Source organism: Microcebus murinus, chromosome 20 (assembly GCF_040939455.1).
Source record: "Microcebus murinus isolate Inina chromosome 20, M.murinus_Inina_mat1.0, whole genome shotgun sequence".
NCBI lineage: Eukaryota > Metazoa > Chordata > Mammalia > Primates > Cheirogaleidae > Microcebus > Microcebus murinus.
In genome coordinates this window covers 23,613,446-23,635,570 of record NC_134123.1, presented here as the reverse complement: position 1 = coordinate 23,635,570, position 22,125 = coordinate 23,613,446, and the positions used below count along the sequence as shown (strand labels likewise).

Here is a 22,125-nt window from a genome sequence, read left to right as displayed (position 1 = left end):
CCCAGTCAGGGGTGAGGGGGAAGGACAGAACAGCGGCGCCTCTCACAGGTGGCAAGGGGCTCCCGGGTGGTGGAACACTATGGGGGGTGGGGGGGGCTCTTGGAAAGCTAAAACGGGACCCACACCAAAACAGGGTGACAAAATACATGATGTACATCAAGTATTTACATAAATACTACAACATCTACGATGCGACATAATGGTGCTATTCACAAGATAAATCATTGGATTTATCAAAACGATTGGTTCGTGGCCCATTAAAGTCAACAGGGTCTGGTGCTGGGAACCAAGGCCAACGTGGCCTGGGGAGGGCCTGCCTTTAACCCTGCTGGTGGATCTCCGGGGCTCTGTGCGCATCTTGGTGGGATGTGGCACGATGCCAGGATTTGAGGCACTTAAGAGCAGCCCCTGCCCCACCGGGGTGGGCCTTGGGGATAAGCACCCTCCCCCTGCGTGCACCCCAACTCCACGGCTATTTCACTAACCGTGTCCTTGGGTCGTGGCGTGTTCGAGGTGCACCAGCCATACCCTAGGGCCTCTGGGAGGGATCTCGTGCCCATCGCCCTGCCTCTCGGACTGTCATTGCACCAGCCGGGGCGGCAGCTGGTTCTGTGCAGAGCCGGGGCTCCCCAGGGAGGCGGCATAGGGGACACGTTTCACAAACAAGACACCCGCCCGCATTGCCAGGGCAGCCACCAGCCCAGCGGGTCCCAGGCGTCTCCCTGCCCCAATCCACTTGTTTATTCCCCTCTAGACTTTAGTGGTTTTACTAGCTGAGCCCCTAGGGGAGGTTTCCAGGGCTCAGGAGCCCCCTCAGGGAAATCTACTCCAATACCGAGGGAGCCGGAATTAATAGAGCAGCAGGAGGCTCTTCAAGAACAGTGGCTCTCCTGCCATTGCTGGCTGCTTCAGAGCCCTCCTTCCCCAGGCCAGGCCCATCTGGGGCATCTGGCTTCAGCCTCCCCCGCTCCTCTCTGGCTCTCTGCTGTCCCCCCTCCTGCCCAATCTGCCCCGTCCTTCTGGCCTCCCCTGTGCCTGGGACGCAGCCCAGCGCTAGGCTGCCAGATGTCCACAGGTTCAGGGACCCAGCCCAGCTCCCGAGCCACCGTTCCAAATCAGCACCGCTCACAAACACAGATTGCAATTCAAGTGTCCAAACATGCATCGGGTGGCTGTTTGCTTTGGGGCTTATTCTTCTTTTCCAAGAGACACTTCAAGAAGTGTGTGTGTGAGAGAGAAAGAGGAGAGAGAGGAGAGAGAGGAGAAAGAGAGAGAGAGAGAGAGAGAGACCAAGAAAAATACAGATCTGCACAGAGGCTGTCCCTCTGATGACAGAAGGAAAGCAGGCTAGTCCAGGACCTCTGTTAGTGAGTGAGTGTGGCTGACTCTCCTGCACCCCGAAATCCTCATATTCCTCCCTCCCAACATGGGGTTGGTAACTGTAGACTCGGCAGAGCCGTGAAGATGAGGCGGGACAGAGAAAAGCTCTTTGTAAGTGGCGTGCACCATGCAAAATAGTAGTAATACCGGGGCAGAGCCCGGGGAAGCCAATTCTTTGCCCTCAAGCGTGGGATTTGACCATCCTGGAGGGTGACCAGGCTGGAGGCTAGAAGGCGATTTGCCTTTCAAGAAATTTTAACTCCAGACAGACAGACAAGTGGCCTGGCGGACACTTTCTCGTGCAGCTTCACAAGAAAGTGCGGAAAGTGGAAAACTGTGCTCCTTTGACATCTCTGACCTGGGCGCCGTGGAGTGCCGCACAGACGGGCGCGCTGGTGGGGACATCAGTGGTTCTCAAACTTGGGCGTGCTGGAGGGCAGGTTAATCCGCAGAGCTCTGGGCTCCACCTGCAGAGACTCGTCTTATTCAATAGGCCCTGGGCGGGGCCCAAGAATTTGCATTTCTAACAAGCTCCCGGTGACACTGATGCCACCGACGGGCCAGACCACAGGTTGAGAGCCACTGAGCCAGCCCTTCTCAGATTCTAGCGTGTTGAAGAATCACCAAGACAGCGAGACAAACAAATTGCTGGGCGCCGCGCCCAGAGAGCCAGATTCAGTAGGTCCAGGGTGGGGTCTGGGATTCTGCATTCCTAACAGGTTTCCAGGTAATTCGAACCCTCCTTGTCCACAGACCACACTCCTAACAGCAAGCCCTTACACTCCAAACCTACCATATTAGAATCCTCACTGTAATGGGACCCCCAGGTAATCCTTACGTACCTTGTAGTTCTCAGCACGCTGCCCTAAAGTCAGTCCTACCTTGACTGCACGTCGAACGCCCTGGAGAGCTTTAAAAAGAGCTTTAAAAACATCGCATCAACTAAATCAGAAACTCTGGGCCTGGTTTTACAATCTTCCCAGGTGATTCTGATACACAGCCTGGGCTGAGAACCAGTCGTCTAAAGGAAGAAGCGGTGCTGGGACTCTTTGGGCTGAAGGGTTTACACCCGTGGATTGATTCACAGTATTTAAGACGAGAGAGTATAAAAATGATGACGCCTGCTATGTATGTGAGATTTTTGCATTTTCACATTTTGCAAATGTGAGATCTGCTTTCACAACGTAACCTCGTATGGTAGCTCTCACAATAACTCTATAAAGTAGAGAGGGCGGAAACAGCTGTGCCCACTTTAGAGATAAAGAAACTGAGGCTCCGAGAGATTGACTTGCACAACAGCACAGAGGCAGGCATAGAGCTGGTGAGAGAGCCACACCTCTTACCTGTTCAACTCTTAGAAAATCTGTACGTAAAAGCCTCAGGGAGAAACAAGCAGGTCTCTTTCCACTGTGGGCTGGAGCATCCTTCAAACAGGCCTTCCAAGGGTCTGTGAGCAGACTGATGGTAAAGAAGCGTTGTCTCGCTTTCATTTGGGGGAAACTGAGGCACAGCAGTGGTGAGGAATGGCAGCAAGAGCAGACTAAGGAAGGATGCAGGGTCCCCGGCTCTCCTCTTGCCCCCTCTCCCTAATATTCCCAGGATGTGGTTTGATCAAGAGTGATGGTTACTATGGTAACCACGTCCTTATCAACGCCCATCCACATGAGACTTGCTTGGTGGCCAGTCGCCGCACTGCTCTTGTCACTAAGAGGGTCATGGAAAAAGAGACCGTCTAGAAGGATGTTCGCGACCCATCCTCTGCCCCAGCCCCCCAAGATAGGTCCTCCTGGGAGATGGGTGGGGGTTGCTTTATTCCCAGTGGCGAGGAGGTCCCCTCTGGGCCCCGAGGCCCCTGCCTCCTCACCCCAGCAGAGCACTGCATGCTCCTGGGGAATGGCCCGAGTCTAGAACTTGGTCATAGCTCCCTGAGCACTGGGCACAACATGGAACTGTTGCTCAGTTCAAAAAGTAAATGCGTGTTGGGTGGAACCACATTTCTGTCCCTGTGTTGGGGTGCACAGAGGGGACGGGGGATCCCCAGCATGGCGGGAAGGACTCAACCGGCCTCTGCCCCTCCTGCTGCCAGCGCTACTCAAGCCTGCCTCGGGGAGGGGCTGCGTTCCCCAGTGCCACCCTCCCAGCTCCGGGCCTCCTCCCCTGTCCCTGCTTTGACTCCTCCCTTTCTCTGCGCCCTCCCAGTTGCCGGGGCTTCCCGGGGAGGCCTTGCCTGCCCATCCCGGCCAGGTAGCCCTGGAAGTTCGTCTCCATTCTGTTCCAGCGTCATTCCTTCATTGCCCTCGGCACTCTCTGGAAACACCGTGTTCCAATCCATTTCCTCACTGGTTGCCTGGCCCTCCCCCACCCCCGTTAGAATATAAGCCCCCAGCTGGCCTTGGTCCCCCCAGCCTCACACACAGCCCACGGCACGTGGATGCTCGGCCAAGCTTCGGTGAATGAGTGAATGAAAGGATGAAGCCCGGAGCAGGAATTAGGGCACTCCAGTTTGACTCCTGGCTTGCTGTGTGATCCTGAGCAACTTGCTTACCTTCTCTGTGCCTCAGTTTCTTCTGTGACCAGGAAAGTGTGCTACTCTGCCAGAAGGCTGTGTCTCTGGAAGGCCTGTGACCACATGGAAGGCAGGGGCCACATCCTGGGCGTCACCATCCCCCCTGCCCCACCACAGCAAGCCACAAGTACCCAGAGCCAGGGCTCAAATCATCCGCCAAAGCAAAGAAAGAGGGCAAAAGTGCTTTGAAAAGTTAAAGACATCCCATCCGCACAGGAGTCACTGACCTCCAGAACTTTCCTGCTGGGAGAGGCACTGGCTGATTGTCTGACTTTCTTGAGGTTGTTAACCCTCCTTCAAACCTTTCCAGAACAAGATGGAGTAAAAATAAATACTTATTCTTTGTAAGTCCCAGAAAAACCCCAAAGAAAAGGTGGCCCCTACGGGTCTGTGCTTTTCCACTTTTCTGCTTTCAGTTCCGATTGCTCTTGGGGGGCACAGCTCGGGGCTGGCCTTGCCTGCTCTGTCCTCCCTCTGCGCCCCCAAATCTGTCCAGCCTAAAGAAAGCAGCCCAGGGCTGAGGTGTTCCCACCCAGGGCACCAGGCTCCAGCCCCAGCCGAGAGGGTACTTTCTACTGGCATTTCTGAGTCTCACTGGGCACCAGCACTTTGCAAGTATTATTATCCCATTAATCTTCAATGTAGCCATGGGAGGAAGGCACTGTGACTGTTCCCATTTTATAGATGAAGAAATTGAGGTTCAGAGAGGCAACGCCACATAGCTTGGGTATGGTAGAGGTAGGAGAAGAACCAGAGAGCCAGGTGTTGGTGCCTTGTCAAGAAGGGCAGCCACTCTGCTGACCCCCAAACAGTCAGGGGTCAGGGGCTGGAGAAGAATCGCAGAGGGCCCTGGATGTCACGCCAAGCGGGAGCCCGACAGAGGGATGGTGGGTGGCCGGGGGCGCTGTTCAGAGATCAGTGGCAGCTGCTCTTGGAAGCAGATCATGCTGCCCCCACCCCCCATCCCACCCCCGAGTTCCTTTCAGCCACCTCCTCATGCCCTAGTGAAACAGACACACGCTTGGGCATGGCTTCTGCCTCGCTGAGCCTCAACGCTCATGCGCGGTGCCGGCTCTGAGCCCCGCACCACCTAGCCTGGCCTTGGGCTTCTGGAAGCCGCAGGTGGACCCAGAGCTGAGCTCAGCTTTCCGCCTCCCTGTCTGACTCTACAAAGCCTCCAAGGACAAGGATGGAACTTTGCCTTCTCAGTCAAGAGGAAACTGCACCTGAGCAAGGGGAGAAGAGCCCTAACCCTAGCTAACACTAACCCAGGGAGTGACCAGGGAGAGAAAAATGACTCTTTCCTCCAACTCAGCTCTGCCTTTTTGGCCAGAAAGCCCTTCTCCCTCTGCCTTTCTCCCCACTCCAGCTGACCTCACGGGCACCATGCGCTCCCGAAATTCCTCCCAAGAAGCTTTGCGGAACAATCTAGAAGACAGACGACCAGCCCATCCCAGGGTAAAAGGGAACTCAAGTCTCACTCCCATTACAATCACACCTCTTCCCTGCAGACAAAAATATATCCTTTATCTCATGCGGTTCTCACCATACCGTATTTATTGTCGCATCTTATCCACTGGAGGCTGCCTCTATTTATTCTTCAGAATTCAGATTCTCAGGAGGGGTGGGGCACCCCCATGCTCCAAAGGCCAGGGTCAAGGCTCCTTTTTTATTTTCTTTTTCCATTTGCGATTCCATTTGCACTTGAAGAAAGCTCCCAGCCCTCTTCCCGATCCAGCTGAATCTCCTCTATGGGAATCTTGCTGAGCAGCCTTAGATCAAATTTGGAACTTGACTTTAGGCCAATGGTTTCCAAACTTTGCTGTACGTGAAATCACCTGGGGAGCTTTAAAAAAAAAAAAAATCACAATGCTTAGTTCAAGGCCAAAGCCATCGCATCAGGATGTCTGGAGGTCAAAGCCAGATAGCCACATTTTTAAAATACCCCCAGGAGACTCCAGTACACAGCTCGGTGTGGGAAGCACAGCCTTAGTCACGTCTGGGTCCCCTCCACAAATGCCTCCTCCCTGTCCCAGCACAGACCGGCGACCTTGGCCACGGACGCAGCTCAGCCCGGGACTCTAGGCCATCAGGGCTCAAGGCGCAAGCACCTAAAGGACCTGTCACTACTTACGTGATCTTGCCAGTCAGGCTTTGACCTTGGGACCCACTTCTAACCATTTCACTTTTTCCTCGAATTCATTCCCGTTTCGTGCAAGGGTTCTGGCCACTGAACTCAAACAATAACAACATTGGTGGCGCACTCATAAGGGACTGTGTGGCTTCACGTACGAAAATCCCATGTCATTATAGTAACCCATTTTACAGGCGGGATGGGTCAAATAACTGTCCCCAACTCACGCCGTTGGTAAGCACAGCAGAACCCGGGTTCGAATGTGCAGCCAAAGACCTCAGAGCCTGCCCCCTCCATCCTGGATTCTTGTGGCCCAGTCTGGGCGGGGGTCATCCCATGACAGACGCCCTGCGGTTCTCTTTTCTCTGGGCCCTTCTGCTTTCCCTTCCCAGGACAGCTGCAGCGAAGTGCCCCTAACTGGGTGACTTCGCACGAATTTTATTCTCTCACACTCTGGAGGCTGGAAGTGTGAAATCAAGGTGTCGGCAGGGTTGGTTCCTGCGAGAGGCTCCAGGGGAGAATCTGTGCGTGTCTCTCTCCTAGCTTCTAGTGGCTTTCGGCCACCTGCAGTGCCCCTTGGCTTGTACACCCGTCGCTCCCGTTTCTGTTCCATCTTCACAGGGCCCTGGTCCGTGTGTCTGTGTGTCTTCGCATGGCCTTTGCGTAGGGACGCCAGCCACTGGATTTAGTGACCGCCACAATCCGGCATGACCTCATCTTAACTAGTGACATCTGCAAAGACCCTATTTCCAAATATGGTCACATTCTGAGGTTCCAGGTGGGCAAGGATTCTGGGGAGAACACTCCAACCCGCTACACCTTCTGAACCCCAGTTCTGCCTCTGCCAGGGGCCTGCCACCTGCAGATGACGCTCAACGCTGCTGACCCACCTCCTGCCACACCTGTGACACCTAGCACTTGCCCAGGCGGTGATGGACAGGTGCCGCAGACGCCGGGCTCTGCTCACCTCTGCCCTAAGCTCCTGTCCTTCTCTCGCACTGTCCGTGCATGTCCCAGGGACACGCTGTCGTGCATCTTGGATCTCGATGGGTGCAGACGTCCCAAGGGTGGGACCCACGGCCCTGACACTGGTGGCCGGGACGCCTGCTTGTGGACCAGTGGAGAGAAGACATTCTCCATGAAGCTGTTGACATCCCCACCCCACCCTCGTTAGTCCTACTGTTTATCTCTGAGGTTTTAATTGATTTTTTTTTCTGTCTTTACAGGAAATGGGTATATTGAAGGTAAAGAACTCGAAAACTTTTTCCAAGAGCTGGAGAAGGCAAGAAAAGGCTCTGGCATGGTAAGCCCAGCCCCTTTCTCATTCTGTCCCCCTGACCTACGGTTTTGAGCACTGTCTGTCCCAAGTTATGCCTCCCATAAGCAGGCCTTTATAGCATTGGGCTTGATACCTAACATTTTTCTTTTATTTTGTAAAAATTTAAAAATTAGAATGATCCCTAAGAGTACCTTATCTTAACACCTTTTGGGTCTGGGATCGAGGGGTGTTCATGAATGGGCCCTGGGGATTGATGAACCCTCCTCCAAACTGCAAAGCCTTGTATCTGTGCATGTGTAAATGGTATTTTCCCCCTGGGGACAGAGTGCATGGCCTCCCTAAGATGAGAAGTGTCGTGACTCCAGATTGGATGGATGCCTAGGAGGTTGCAAGTGCCTCCACTCTAGACCAGAGTTTCTCAGCCTCTCCACTCTTGACATTTGGGACCGAGGACTTCATTGTTGGGGGGGGAGGGGCTGTCCTGTCATTGTAGGATGTCTAGCAGCATCCCTGGATCTACCCATGAGAGGCCAGTAGACCCTCCTACAAGTTGTGATAATTAAAAACATCTCCAGACATTGCCAAATGTCCCCTGGGTGGAGGGTGGGGACAGACTCGTCCTCAGTAGAGAACCACTGTTCTAGAATAACAAAGACTCGAATCCACAGTGAGGACCCAGGGAAAAGTCAGGGATTGCTCTGAGCCAGTATCTGAACCAGATGGCATTGGCTGGCCTCATTTGTGGAGGCGTCACAACCTTCTGAGCCTGCCCGAAGTGACTCCGGAAGACGTCCCAGCCCCTTAATGACAGGAATGTTGTTTCCTCTGGTTCCAACCTGGCACTACTGAATTTGCTAGAGCCTTTTGGGGGAGGTGTTCAAAGTATCGAAAAGCTAAGGGGATTGGAGCTGGTCTGTTGTGGTCCCCATGTGTGGTTCTAGAACATATGGAATCAGACCCACCCCTTCCCACCAGCTCCCCTGGGTCCTTTGCCGGTCTCTCCTCTCTCCCCTGCTGCATGTCTGTTGGCCAATCCATAGCTTATTGCAACTCTTCAGGGAGCAACTGAAGAGTTATTGCAACTACAGCTTATTGCAACTCTTCAGGGAGTTCAGAGATGAGTCACAAATCCACCGGTGAGCTGCTGGTTCAAAGCTCGGCAGCGCGCCCCAATGAGAAGGAGGTCAAAGCGTTGGGCTTAAGAGGGTTGGAGGTGATCCCTGGATTCGTTTATCAACAGTTCTCCCAGTCAGCCCGCACCACTAGGATAATGAGGCCAGAAAGCACAGGCTTCAGAACTGATTCTGGGATCACAGGCTCGGTGGAGGAGTGTGATTTTATGAAGTGCTTCAAATCTAAAACGCTTCTCTCAGTCATTCCCTTCCTCAGATGGCACTGGGGTGATTTTTGAGTCTGTCAACAATGATCCCAACCAACATCGGCCAGAACTGGTTCTCAGAGCAGCTGTTCTACGGTAGACACAATACTGGCCTTAGATGCAGGAGCTAGAAGTTCAAGTTCTGAACTTGAGGTCTGCGTGACCTCAAGGGAAGCCATCTTGGACTGCCTTGCTGTGTGAAACAGAGGGGCCACCAACCTCATGGGGGCCGCTGTAAAACTTAAACAGGGTAACCACCTTTATGATAAGTGCCTGAGATCAGACCATGTACATTTATAAAGAAAGAAAGAAACATTGATAAAGAAATAAATGCTGGCCGGGCGCGGTGGCTCACGCCTGTAATCCTAGCACTCTGGGAGGCCGAGGCGGGCGGATTGCTCAAGGTCAGGAGTTCAAAACCAGCCTGAGCGAGACCCCGTCTCTACCATAAAAATAGAAAGAAATTAATTGGCCAACTAATATATATAATATAAAAATCAGCCGGGCATGGTGGCTCGTGCCTGTAGTCCCAGCTACTCGGGAGGCTGAGGCAGGAGGATTGCTTGAGCCCAGGAGTTTGAGGTTGCTGTGAGCTAGGCTGATGCCACGGCACTCACTCTAGCCTAGGCAAGAAAGCGAGACTCTGTCTCAAAAAAAAATAAATAAATAAAAAATAAAAAAAAAAAGAAATAAATGCTGACAAATTGATACCAGTTCATTCCAATGGTAAAAAAAAAAAAAAAAAAAAAAAAGCAATAGAAGGAATTCAGAAAAGACTCCCAGAGTGGGTAGAATTTCTTTCCCCTGGCCCAATCCTAGGAAGCACACAGCTGCCTTGGAAGACAACACCCAAGTTCAGGTGTAGCATCAGCCACCCAAGGTGACTTCATCATCGATTAGGGACGAGGAAGAATTCCTCAACACAAATAATTAATCACCAGCATCTCAAAGCAAGGAAAGGATTGAGAACTTTAAGAGTCTTATATCTGAGATAGGCAACAGTGGACTAAAGGAACTTTCTAAGTTCTTTGCTTCCTAGCAGTCAGAATAATTGAATGGACTATTTAAATTACTACTCAGCTATGTGATGACTTTCTTCTCATATTCCTCCTCGCACGAAATCAGAGAAGAAAAAAAAAATATATATATATATATAGTGGGTTTTCCAGTTAGTCTATAAAGAGGAAAAAGAGCAATCCTCCTTGCTGTGGTGGGGTGCTTAGAACCTATCGGGGGTTAATCCCAACTTAATCCCAACTGGATTAAGTTGGGTTCTAGTACAAGCTGCCTTAGTAAAATGTGGGTCTCAGTTCTTGCATCTCAGTGATGGGACTAAGTCCATACCCTTCTGATGAGTTGTGGTTTAAACCATCTCAGAAGCAGACGGGCATGTTTAATTACATGGTACAGAGCATACCCCCATGTCCTGTCCCCCTTTGACAATGACGTGATTGAGACTTCAAGAAGAGATGACTCCATTTGGAAGGATCTTGAAAAGGAAAAGGACGCAGCCCTGATCACTCAAGAGTGTCGGCACAACCCGGTTTCGTGCCCGCTTATCCAGCACGCGAGATGATTTCTGAGACCGCCGCCCTGAGATCAAGAGTCACATGGGGCACAGCAGCACCAAAATCAGCCCCCTTTGCCTTTCCACAGATGTCGAAGAGCGACAACTTTGGGGAGAAGATGAAGGAGTTCATGCAGAAGTACGATAAGAACTCGGACGGGAAAATCGAGATGGCAGAGGTGAGTCCCGGGTACTGGTTTACCGCCATGGGGGAAGGGTCTGTGTCCCCTCTCCCATGCACGAGCATCCTCCCGGGGATCGGGATAGGTGGTGGCCTTAAAGCTCCCAGCACATGGGCTGAGCAAAGAGAGCAGGTGGGGCTTTTCCTGTGTGTCACCGAAGGAAAGAGGAAGCCACAAACTACACCTAAGACCGAGCTGGAGAGCTTAAGTGCCCTCAGGAACCAACAGGGATTGCAACCATGTGATGGGCCCAGCTTAGGACAGTAGGAACTGAAGGCTGGGGAACAGGGGGTCCATGCCCCACCTAAAGGCATCTAAAGGCAACATTTTTAAGTTTATAAATATATCATGTACACATATATAATTTACATAGGTAATTTACATAAATTAACATATGTAATATATATAGCATATACATACTATGTATGCACATATATATCCACATGTACACAAATACATATACACACATATACATATGCATGCCAAACACTTCTGGCAATCAGTTTGGGAATCAAGAATGATGGTGGCACACGGTATATAGGTTGGGATGCTGCCTGAGGTCGGGTGCCCTAGAAGCACAGCCTGTGTCAGTGGGTGTGACCTATTGAGAGAGAACTTTCCAGAAAAGGGAAGAGAAGACATCAGGAAAGGGTGGGGCGGGAGCTAGGCGGGGGTGACATCTCAGCTGGAGCCGAGCCTTGGCCTAAGTTCATGGGGACTCTGGAGTTGGGTTGTGCCACAGAGGGGTCCCACCTTGAGGCAAGGGGCGTGGTCTGTTGTACCCACATGTCAATCAATCATTAGATGCAGGGTGCCCCTCTCTGGGCAAGGAGAGGACCAGTGGGACTTCCCCAATTCGACAGCTCTAGCTTGGTATTTCTCACAGATTAGGGTAAATGTTCTAGGGTATGTGGGCCATCCAGTCACTACCACAATTCCTCAACTCTGCCATCAAAAGCAGCCACAGATGATGTACAAGTAAGTGGGCGTGGCCATGTGCCAATAAAACTTTACAAACAATCCCTGGGCCATATTTGTCTGGTGGGCCACAGTCTACCACTGTGAGAAGCTCCTAACAGAAAGGCCGAAGGTAGGCTTGGCTCCAGCCTGCAGTTCTCTTGGTTCTATTCTCTGCCCCAAAACCCCTCAGGCTAGTGGCAAGATGGCTGCAGCGGTTCCAGGCATCACATCCAGATGCAACCATGTCCAGCTGCAGAAAGGGTCCCTCTTAAGTCAAGGCTGTTCCCAGAAGTACCCTCTGCAGCCCTCCCCTCACATCTCATTGGCCAGAAAGGAGTCCCATGCCTACCTATAAGCCAACCACTGGCAAGGGGGTAGGATGACCACTGTTAACTCACATGGACTAATCAGGATTTGCCTGTAACCCAAGAATCTAGGAGCCTAGAAACCAGGAAGGCCACTTAAGAGGGCAGCTGGCAATGTTTGCTGCAGTAGAGTACTTGCATTCTTTAAAAACCAAGTTATTGAGGTATTAATGTGTGTATAATAAACTGCATCCATTTAATTTGTGAAATTCCATGAGTTTAGACTTTAGGCCATGAAATCACCATCCTGATCAAGATACAGCATTTCTTTCACCCCCCCCCCCAAAGTTTCCTCTATCCTGGTGCAGGCCATCTTACCCCAGGCAACCACCCACCTGCTTAGATTAGTTTGCATTTTTCAGAACGTTATATACAGGGAATCATCATCTCTTAAGTATTTTTTTGAATCTAGCTGCTCCTACCCTAGGGTGGGGTAACCCAGAAGCACTTCTCGGAACATCCTTCTTCCCCTTTGAAGGGCTACCCGCCCCTTTCCCAAGGAAGGAAGGACAGTGGAGCAAATGTGACTCCCGCGCTGCCTCACCAACTGGCTCTTCCCGTCCTCCCTACAGGAAGGTCTGCCCTGCCCCCAGCAGGTCCCTCTGTAACGCTGGTGTCGCTCTCTGTACCCCCACAGCTGGCGCAGATCCTGCCGACCGAAGAGAACTTCCTTCTCTGCTTCAGACAGCACGTGGGCTCCAGCGCTGAGTTCATGGAGGTGAGGCCAAGTGTCGCCCTCTCTGTGTACATTGGGACCTGCCTTCCTCCCCTGCCTGGGGATGGTCCCCAGGGGGCTGCTAAACTCCTTTAGGGTTCTGCTACTCAAAGTGTGGTCCGTGGACCAGCAGCATCCGGGTCATCTGGGACGCTGCTATTAGAAAAGCAGACTCCCAGGCTGGGCGCGGTGGCTCACGCCTGTAATCCTAGCACTTTGGGAGGCCGAGGCGGGCAGATCGCTCAAGGTCAGGAGTTCGAAACCAGCCTGAGCGAGACCCCGTCTCTACCAAAAATAGAAATAAATAAATTGACCAACTAAAAATATATATACAAAAAATTAGCCGGGCATGGTGGCGCATGCCTGCAGTCCCAGCTACTCGGGAGGCTGAGGCAGTAGGATCGCTGAGCCCCGGAGATTGAGGTTGCTGTGAGCCAGGCTGACGCCACAGCACTCACTCTAGCCTGGGCAACAAAGTGAGACTCTGTCTCAAAAAAAAAAAAAAAAAAAAAGAAAGAAAGAAAAGCAGACTCCCTGACCCACTGGAGCAGAACCTATGTTTTAACAAGATGCTCAGGTGGTGTGTGTGCATGTTACAGGGTGGGGACTAACATAAGAAGGAAGCTTGGGGTCGAGTCCATTTGGGAAATGCAGAAAGGTGAAATACTTTCATCTGCCTTTTGGGAATTCGTTGTGGACATTTGCGTATTACATACAGGCCTGAGAAACCCTCCAGTAAAAGAAACCCATTTCATTCAGTTTGGCACCAAGATCTCCGCCCACCCGATGATAACTGTAGCGTCCCTCAAAGTCAGAGTGCCAAGGAGCAGGCTGGGAAGGGCGGGCTTATGTACCATCTGAAGCCAAAAAAGCCCGGTGAGAATTTCCAGTTTCCAGAATCTTCCAGATTCGTTCTTTGACTGTGGTCTGGGCTTCCGTGGCCCCCTTTAAAATGGACATCACCCTCTTTGCAATAGAAATTCACTGAGATCCTCGTGTAAAATGTGACATTAAAACTCAAGGGTCTTTTGAGTAATAGTCAGCTGATAGTTTGAACCACATGAAATTGCTGATATTTAACAACGTTTTACTTACGATAATTGGAAATTCTCTACAGTTCAACCAAGTATATTACTTATCTTGATGCCCAGCAAACTACCATTTCTTGCCCTTTCTGTGGGACTCTGCCCCAAAGCCATTTGGTGTATGTGTCCCTCAGAGTGAAACTCAACCTGCATCTGCTGCACAAACTGCCTGCTCTGATAAACCATGGCTGTCCTGCAATGTGACTGTCACTGCCATTCATTGGGCTAAATCCATCTCCAGCCACCGGTAATCCACTCTCCGTGAGTCACTGCCTAAAACGACAGGAGAGCCAGCCCAGAGCCCCACGTGCCAGTGAGTTCCTCTAATGGACAGAAAGTCGCCTAGAGGGGACTCGATCTCAGGGTGGAAGAGTCCCTTTTTTGAAGTGGCAGCCTGATCAGATACAGATTGAATTTTATGGTCCTCTGCAGGGGTCCTCAAACTTCTTAAACAGGGGGCCAGTTCACTGTCCCCCAGACCGTTGGAGGGCCGTTGGAGAGCGCGGCGCACATTCCACACATGCGCACTGTGGGCCCGGGACGAGTCAGCTGCTAAGCAGGACAGGCAGGGGTGGCAAAAACACCCGGCGGGCCAGATAATTGTCCTTGGTGGGCTGCATGTGGCCCACGGGCCGTAGTTTGAGGATGCTTGCTCTAAAGGATTTTCTCCAGGTTTTTTTTCGAGGTGGCAAGATTCCATAAGCTGGTCACTGACATTCTAGATTGTGTTCTTAGTCCTTCTCTGGCCTGTCTGGGAGAGAAAGTTCTGCAGATACTTCCCATGTGCCTCTATCCTTCTAGGTCCAGCATAACTGCAGCGCAAACGCCCCCGCCAGGTTTTGTGGGATCCCACCCCGATGTGTGTACAATACCGTCCCCTCCTGGGCGTGCCCATGTGTTCCATTTTATCAACCAGAAGCATGAAACGGTCCCGGTAGCCCTGAAAACCTTGTGCGCTGGGGTAGTTCCCATCCCAGCGGCTCTGCACAACATCTTAACTTCTAATTTTATCGGCGCCTCAGGATTTCTTTGAGATTTCACAAAGCGCAGGTCTCTTGAACTCCTGTCCTTGAATAAGAAGACAATGAGGATGCGCTTGGGGATAGATGCATGAGCGAGCAGGGCTAGGGGGCAGGGAAGGCTCGGGAGAGCCCAGAGCCAGCGTGGGGGCGGGGTGGACGGAGGGGGGAGGGGGAAGGTGGGAGGGGGAGGGTGACCTGCTGGAAAGGTGGCCGCCGGTGCTTTGCTCTGTGTGGGGACAGGGGTCCCTTCAGGTCATCGACCTTTTAGAGAACTTAGCGGGTGTCTGCTTCTTTTCTGAGACTCAACAGAGATGAACTAAATTCTAATGCACAGGTTGTTGAGGAAGTCATATTTGGAAACCCTCACAAATCTCTTAGTACCTCTTCAAGGGCCACCTTTCTGGGCACAGGAAGGAGTATTTTGATGGAACTCAAAGCAATTTTTTTCCCCAGAGAAAAGACACTCTTCTAATCAAATACCATCAACCTCAGTTGTCTACAGTACAAGTGTACCCTTTTGCTTGGATTTTCTCATGTCTCTAAAAAAAAAAAAAAAAAATCAGGACCACATTTTCTGAGCCTCAGCACTAATATACCATGAAAGTTACACAGCCTTGTTTGTTGGCATGAAAGAAAGACCCTTGCATAAAATCTAAGTAGCCTGGAAATATCCTGACACTCCTGACAATAAAAGGGGCACGTGAGGTGGAGAAGTGAGGAAGTCAGGAAAGAAAAATTAGGGAAAGGATTAGTGTTTGCTGACTCTCAGAAAAGCAAGTGTGGCTGGTGTTCAGGGCTACAGTTTGGAGCTGGGGATGGGGGGAGAAGGAAAGAAGAGTCAGGGAAACAAAACTTGAAAGAAAATCTAAGAAATAGGAAGTGCCAAAAAAACCCGAAGATTTCAGGGAGCAGATCTTTGTCACAGATACAGGCAGCACCATCCCCGGGTCCCTTCCTCTCTCATGGCATTCCCTTGTCCCCACCAGATGGCTTGCGTAGAAGGCTGGGGTTTCAGAGCAGTTGTATACACGCATATTTTCTTAGGACCATTGTATTAGTTACCTATTAGTTATCTATTGCTGCGTAACAAATTAACCCCCAAATTTAGCCACCTAAAGCAACAAACATGTGTCATATCACAGTTTCTGTGGTCAGGAATTTTGGAACGGCTTAGCTGGTGGCGCTGGTTCAGAGTCTCTCATGAGATCTCGAGCCAGATGTCATCTGAAAGCTCGACTGAGGCCGGAAGACACAACGCTTCCAAGATGGCTCACTCACATGACTATTGACAAGAGGCCTCAGTTCCTTGCTGGGCCTTTCTGTAGGAATGCTTGAGTGTCCTCACAGCATGGCAGCCGGCTTCCTCCAGAGCAAGTGGTCCAAGAGAGAGCAAGAAGGAAGCCGCAACACCTTTTATGACCTAGTCTCAGCAGCCACATGCTGTCATATATGCCATATTATTCTATTCAGAATTGAGTCACTAAGTCCAGCCCAAATCCAAGGAAGGGGAAGTAGGTTCCCCCTTTGGAAGGGAGAAGAATCTGTGAACAAGTTGTCATGTGTCTTAAAAACCACAAAAATTATTTTTCCTTGTTTCTCTTGTGTAATGTCTGCTTCTGCTGAGATGGCCAGAACAGAGAGGAAGGAAGTGGTCAGACCCTTGTCATCTGCTGAAACTCTGCTTCTCTTTATCAAAGAGATAAAGCCCAAGCCCTTAGATTCTGTGGCCGGCAGGCTATGCCCTGATCCCTCGCAGGGATCCAATACATGCAGCAACTAACTAGGACCCAGATCAGAGCCCAGAACCAGGGTGGCATGAGATCCAGGAGGGACCTGATTGGCCGTGTTCCAGTCACACACCTACCTCTGAAGATGGGTCAACCTCCCTTGGACCATATGGATTGAAAGTGGGAGATGGGTGGTTGCCTTTAAAAAGAAATGGGATGATTTTTGTCAGAAAGGTAGGGGAGTGGCTTTGGCTTTGGAGTAGTCTAAAAAAATATTGATGGCACTACCAATTCTGCTTCAGCATTGGACGAGGCCGCCATATGCATCATGATGGCTGGATGGAGGAGGTCGTGCAGGGAAGAGCAACCAAGTCTGTTCCTACCCCTTCCAGAAGGTTCTTCCTCTTGCCCTGAGCCCCCACCTGGAATATGAGAAGCTTCCAGAGCAGTAAAAGGACACCTCCTATACCCATAGCTACAATAATATCCACCAGATCCTTGATGGAGTCCTGGTAGAAGCTGCCTGGTTAATGCCTTAGCAAGCACCAACCCTGGAGGACCCAGAAAAAGACCCAGGCCTGCACCAAGTTAGAGTGAGGAGACCTTGTCCAAGCAGTTCTCCTCCTCCTCTGTGTGACTTTGACCAAGACACTTTCCCTCTGTGACACAGAAGGGAGTGGGCGACACCATCTCTGTGGCCCCATCCCATTCTGATATTCTTGACTATCAAGACCCTGCCTGGCCCATTAAAGGGAAGTGGAAGGAGGCGTGTAGATTTCCACGTGTCTTTGCAAACAGGTTGACATTATTCCCATTGCAGGCGTGGCGGAAGTACGACACAGACAGGAGTGGCTACATCGAGGCCAACGAGCTCAAGGTAGGATGCCCCTTGAGGAGGGTGTGAGGCCAGAGTGGCAGGGGGGGCTAAGGAACCTGGGGAGGGAGGGGATGTCGGATGAGCAGCATGGGCTTGTGGTCTGCTCAGGAATCCCCAGGTTGGCACAGAACCATTGGGCTTGTTCAGAGAAGCCGTGTGAAATCAGAAACCCAGAGCTGCAAGGCCACAGAGTTCAACCAACCCCCATTGCTCTGCACCCCAGAGCCCAGAGCCAGCATCCTCCAGGCAGTTCCAGAAGCTTGGGCTTCTAGCTTGTAGGTCCACCCTCAAATTCCCCTGGGTGCCCAGTGACCCCCCCCCCCCAGGCACTGCTCAGCCCTGTGTCCTGGGCTCTGGGAGGCACAGCCAGTCTCTACCACCTGTTCTGTGGGACAAGTTGTACCCAAGAGCCACTGAGGCTCAGAGTCACGCCCCAAGTGTTACAGGATTAGGAAATAATACGGGCTGAGCCATCAACGCGGCAGACCTCCAAAAACAACGTTAACCAACTGAACAAGTAGATGAATGAGGACTGAACGGATGAATGGGTCAGGAGCTCTGAAGAGGCCTTTTGTCTTCCAGGGGTTCCTGTCGGACCTGCTGAAGAAGGCGAACCGACCATATGATGAGCCCAAGCTCCAGGAGTACACCCAGACCATAGTGAGTGGACACGCGTGTCCTTGCTCCCTGGGGCACAGAACCTGAGCCCCAGGTCCCTGAAAGTCTGGTGTGCGGAGCCTTTTGTCTGCTGATCTTTCGGGCCCGGGTGAAGTGACTCACAGTGGCGGCTGGCAAGAAGGGTGCTAGTTCGTGGCCCCGAGGACTCTCTGTGGTCCTCGCTGAGCTGACAGCTGGGCCAGTGTGAGGCTGGGAGCATCTGTCTCCATGGCAACCTCGCAGCTCCAGGAGAGGATAAACGTGAGAGGCGGGGCCTTTATTGCTGGCCCGCTGTGCCCAAAAGGGAGAGAGGGCCGTGACCAAGTCCCTGCTGTCCCCCACCCCATGACCGAGTTAGACCATGTTGGTCCCTGGTCTCCAGGTGACCTCAGAGGAGGCAACAGCACATGCCACCTGTCCCCTTCCTCTCCTCTGCAGTAGAAGGGGAGATGGCAGGGCAAGGTCAAAGCAAGTAACCCAGACACCTCTCTCTGTCCCCAACAGCTACGGATGTTTGACTTGAACGGGGATGGCAAGCTGGGCCTCTCGGAGATGTCCCGGTAAGCACGGCCCTCGCCCCCAGGGTCACTTGTAACAAGACGCCTGCAGATCCCCATCTCTGAGCTCACTGGTGGGGAGAGTGGCAGGCCTGCGTGTCAAGAAGCTCAGGGCAAAGCCACATGGAAGCAGAACGCCAACCCCTCGCCTTGTCTTCTCCCTCTTTTTCAAACTTTCCGTAACTTCTGACTGCAAAGTGCTCGGATTGTGTCCGTAACCGCAGACCCTCTGCCGTCCCCCAGCCGAGCTGTCCTCCTGCGCTCTGTCTCCTAACCCCGTCTCGCGTTCTCTTTCCAGACTCTTGCCTGTTCAGGAAAACTTCCTGCTCAAATTCCAGGTAAAACGGCCGCTCTGCTGTCTTTGCTTCCCCGCCTCCCCCCGCCTCCTCCTGCGTCCTCCCTCGGACCGAGCCCTTCCTCCACCTGCCCCTGCGCAGTGCGCCGCACGCAGCACACAGCGCACACGCAGCACACACAGCACACACACACACAGCACACACACAGCACACACGGCACACACACAGCACACACACACAGCACACACGCACAGCACACACGCACAGCACACACACACAGCACACACACACAGCACACACACACAGCACACACGCAGCACACACACGCAGCACACACAGCACACACAGCACACACACAGCACACACACACAGCACACACACAGCACACACACAGCACACACACACAGCACACACACACAGCACACACACAGCACACACACAGCACACACAGCACACACACAGCACACACACACAGCACACACACAGCGCACACACGCAGCACACACACAGCGCACACACGCAGCACACACACAGCACACACACAGCACACACACAGCGCACACACGCAGCACACACACAGCACACACACAGCACACACAGCACACACACAGCACACACAGCGCACACACAGCACACACACACAGCACACACACAGCACACACAGCACACACACAGCACACACAGCGCACACACAGCACACACACACAGCACACACACAGCACACACAGCACACACACAGCACACACAGCGCACACACAGCACACACACACAGCACACACACAGCACACACAGCACACACACAGCACACACAGCGCACACACGCAGCACACACGCAGCACACACAGCGCACACACACAGCACACACACAGCACACACAGCACACACACAGCACACACAGCGCACACACACAGCACACACACAGCACACATAGCACACACACAGCACACACAGCACACACACAGCACACACACACAGCACACACACAGCACACACACAGCACACACAGCACACACACAGCACACACAGCGCACACACGCAGCACACACGCAGCACACACACAGCACACACAGCACACACACAGCACACACACAGCACACACACACAGCACACACACAGCGCACACACGCAGCACACACACAGCACACACACAGCACACACACAGCACACACACAGCACACACACACAGCACACACACAGCGCACACACGCAGCACACACACAGCGCACACACGCAGCACACACACAGCACACACACAGCACACACACAGCACACACACAGCACACACACACAGCACACACACAGCACACACACACAGCACACACAGCACACACACACAGCACACACAGCACACACACAGCACACACACACAGCACACACAGCACACACACAGCACACACAGCACACACACAGCACACACACAGCACACACAGCACACACACACAGCACACACACAGCGCACACACGCAGCACACACACAGCACACACACAGCACACACACAGCACACACACAGCACACACACACAGCACACACACAGCGCACACACGCAGCACACACACAGCACACACACACAGCACACACACAGCACACACACACAGCACACACAGCACACACACAGCACACACAGCACACACACAGCACACACACAGCACACACAGCACACACACACAGCACACACACAGCGCACACACGCAGCACACACACAGCACACACAGCACACACACAGCACACACACAGCACACACACACAGCACACACACAGCGCACACACGCAGCACACACACAGCACACACACAGCACACACACAGCACACACACAGCACACACACACAGCACACACACAGCGCACACACGCAGCACACACACAGCACACACACAGCACACACACAGCACACACACAGCACACACACACAGCACACACACAGCACACACACACAGCACACACACAGCGCACACACGCAGCACACACACAGCACACACACAGCACACACACAGCACACACACAGCACACACACACAGCACACACACAGCACACACACACAGCACACACAGCACACACACACAGCACACACAGCACACACACAGCACACACACACAGCACACACAGCACACACACAGCACACACAGCACACACACAGCACACACACAGCACACACAGCACACACACACAGCACACACACAGCACACACACACAGCACACACAGCACACACAGCACACACGGCATACACATGGCACACACATGGCACACATAGCACATACAGCATACGCAGCACACAGCACACACAGCACACACACAGCACATGGCACACACATAGCACATACACAACACAACACATACAGGACACACACCACACAGCGCGTACACAGCGCACAGCACACAACACACACCACATATACCACACCACACATACCACACAACACACAACACATACAGCACACAATTTATACCATGCATCCAACACACAACACACACAACACACATCACACACACTATACACATACCAAACCACACAACACATGCCATACCACACACATGCACTCACATCACACCACACACACACACACTATACAACACACACACACATCCCACACTATACACATACACCACAAACCCCACACCACACACAACATACAATACATATCACACCACACACCATACACACACCACACATCACACATACACAGACCCCACATACCATACAACACATGCCACACGCTACATACACACCTCACCACATACACAGCACACACACCACACATGACACACACAGCACACACACCACAGAGCACACCACATACATACCCTGGGTCCTTTGCTTCTGTCTTTAACACCTCGGTCCTTCCAGGGCATGAAGCTGACCGCGGAGGAGTTCAACGCCATCTTCACGTTCTACGACAAGGTGAGAGGGAGGTGGCGCGGGAGGGAAGCAGAAGCCCCGTGACAGGGATTCCCGGCCAGAGGGCTGGACTCCACCCGAGGGACAGATGGGCTTTCCAGAGCGGCCGCGCGGGCTGTGGTTCCGGCCCGCAGCATCTTCTGCTACATGGGAGGACAAACGTCCCCCCCCCCCCCCCCGTGGCCTGTGGCGCCCACGGGAGAGGGTCGTGCTCGGCGCTGGGCGGGGCCGCAGGAGGAGACATTAAGTATCACCTGGTGCCAGCGCACACTGCTTTTTTTGAGACAGAGTCTCGCTCTGTCACCCGGGCTAGAGTGCCGTGGCGTCAGCCTAGCTCACAGCAACCTCAAACTCCTGGGCTCAAGCGATCCTCCCGCCTCAGCCTCCCAAGTTAGCTGGGACTATAGACATGCGGCACTATGTCCGGCTAATTTTTTCTATATATTTTTAGCTGTCCAAGTAATTTCTTTCTATTTTTAGTAGA

At 52.5% G+C, this 22,125-nt stretch overlaps 1 protein-coding gene across 1 annotated transcript in view; it reads left to right on the top strand.

Moving 5' to 3' along the window:
• Positions 1 to 22,125, top strand: part of CALB2 (calbindin 2) — a 31,285-nt gene that overhangs the window by 4,427 nt on the left and 4,733 nt on the right. Inside the window, exons 2-9 of the mRNA XM_012742668.2 lie at positions 7,307 to 7,383; positions 10,394 to 10,483; positions 12,449 to 12,529; positions 17,181 to 17,237; positions 17,820 to 17,897; positions 18,399 to 18,454; positions 18,750 to 18,789; positions 21,591 to 21,644. Of these exons, the coding sequence (XP_012598122.1) occupies positions 7,307 to 7,383; positions 10,394 to 10,483; positions 12,449 to 12,529; positions 17,181 to 17,237; positions 17,820 to 17,897; positions 18,399 to 18,454; positions 18,750 to 18,789; positions 21,591 to 21,644 (533 nt within the window). The remainder of the gene's footprint in view (positions 1 to 7,306; positions 7,384 to 10,393; positions 10,484 to 12,448; positions 12,530 to 17,180; positions 17,238 to 17,819; positions 17,898 to 18,398; positions 18,455 to 18,749; positions 18,790 to 21,590; positions 21,645 to 22,125) is intronic.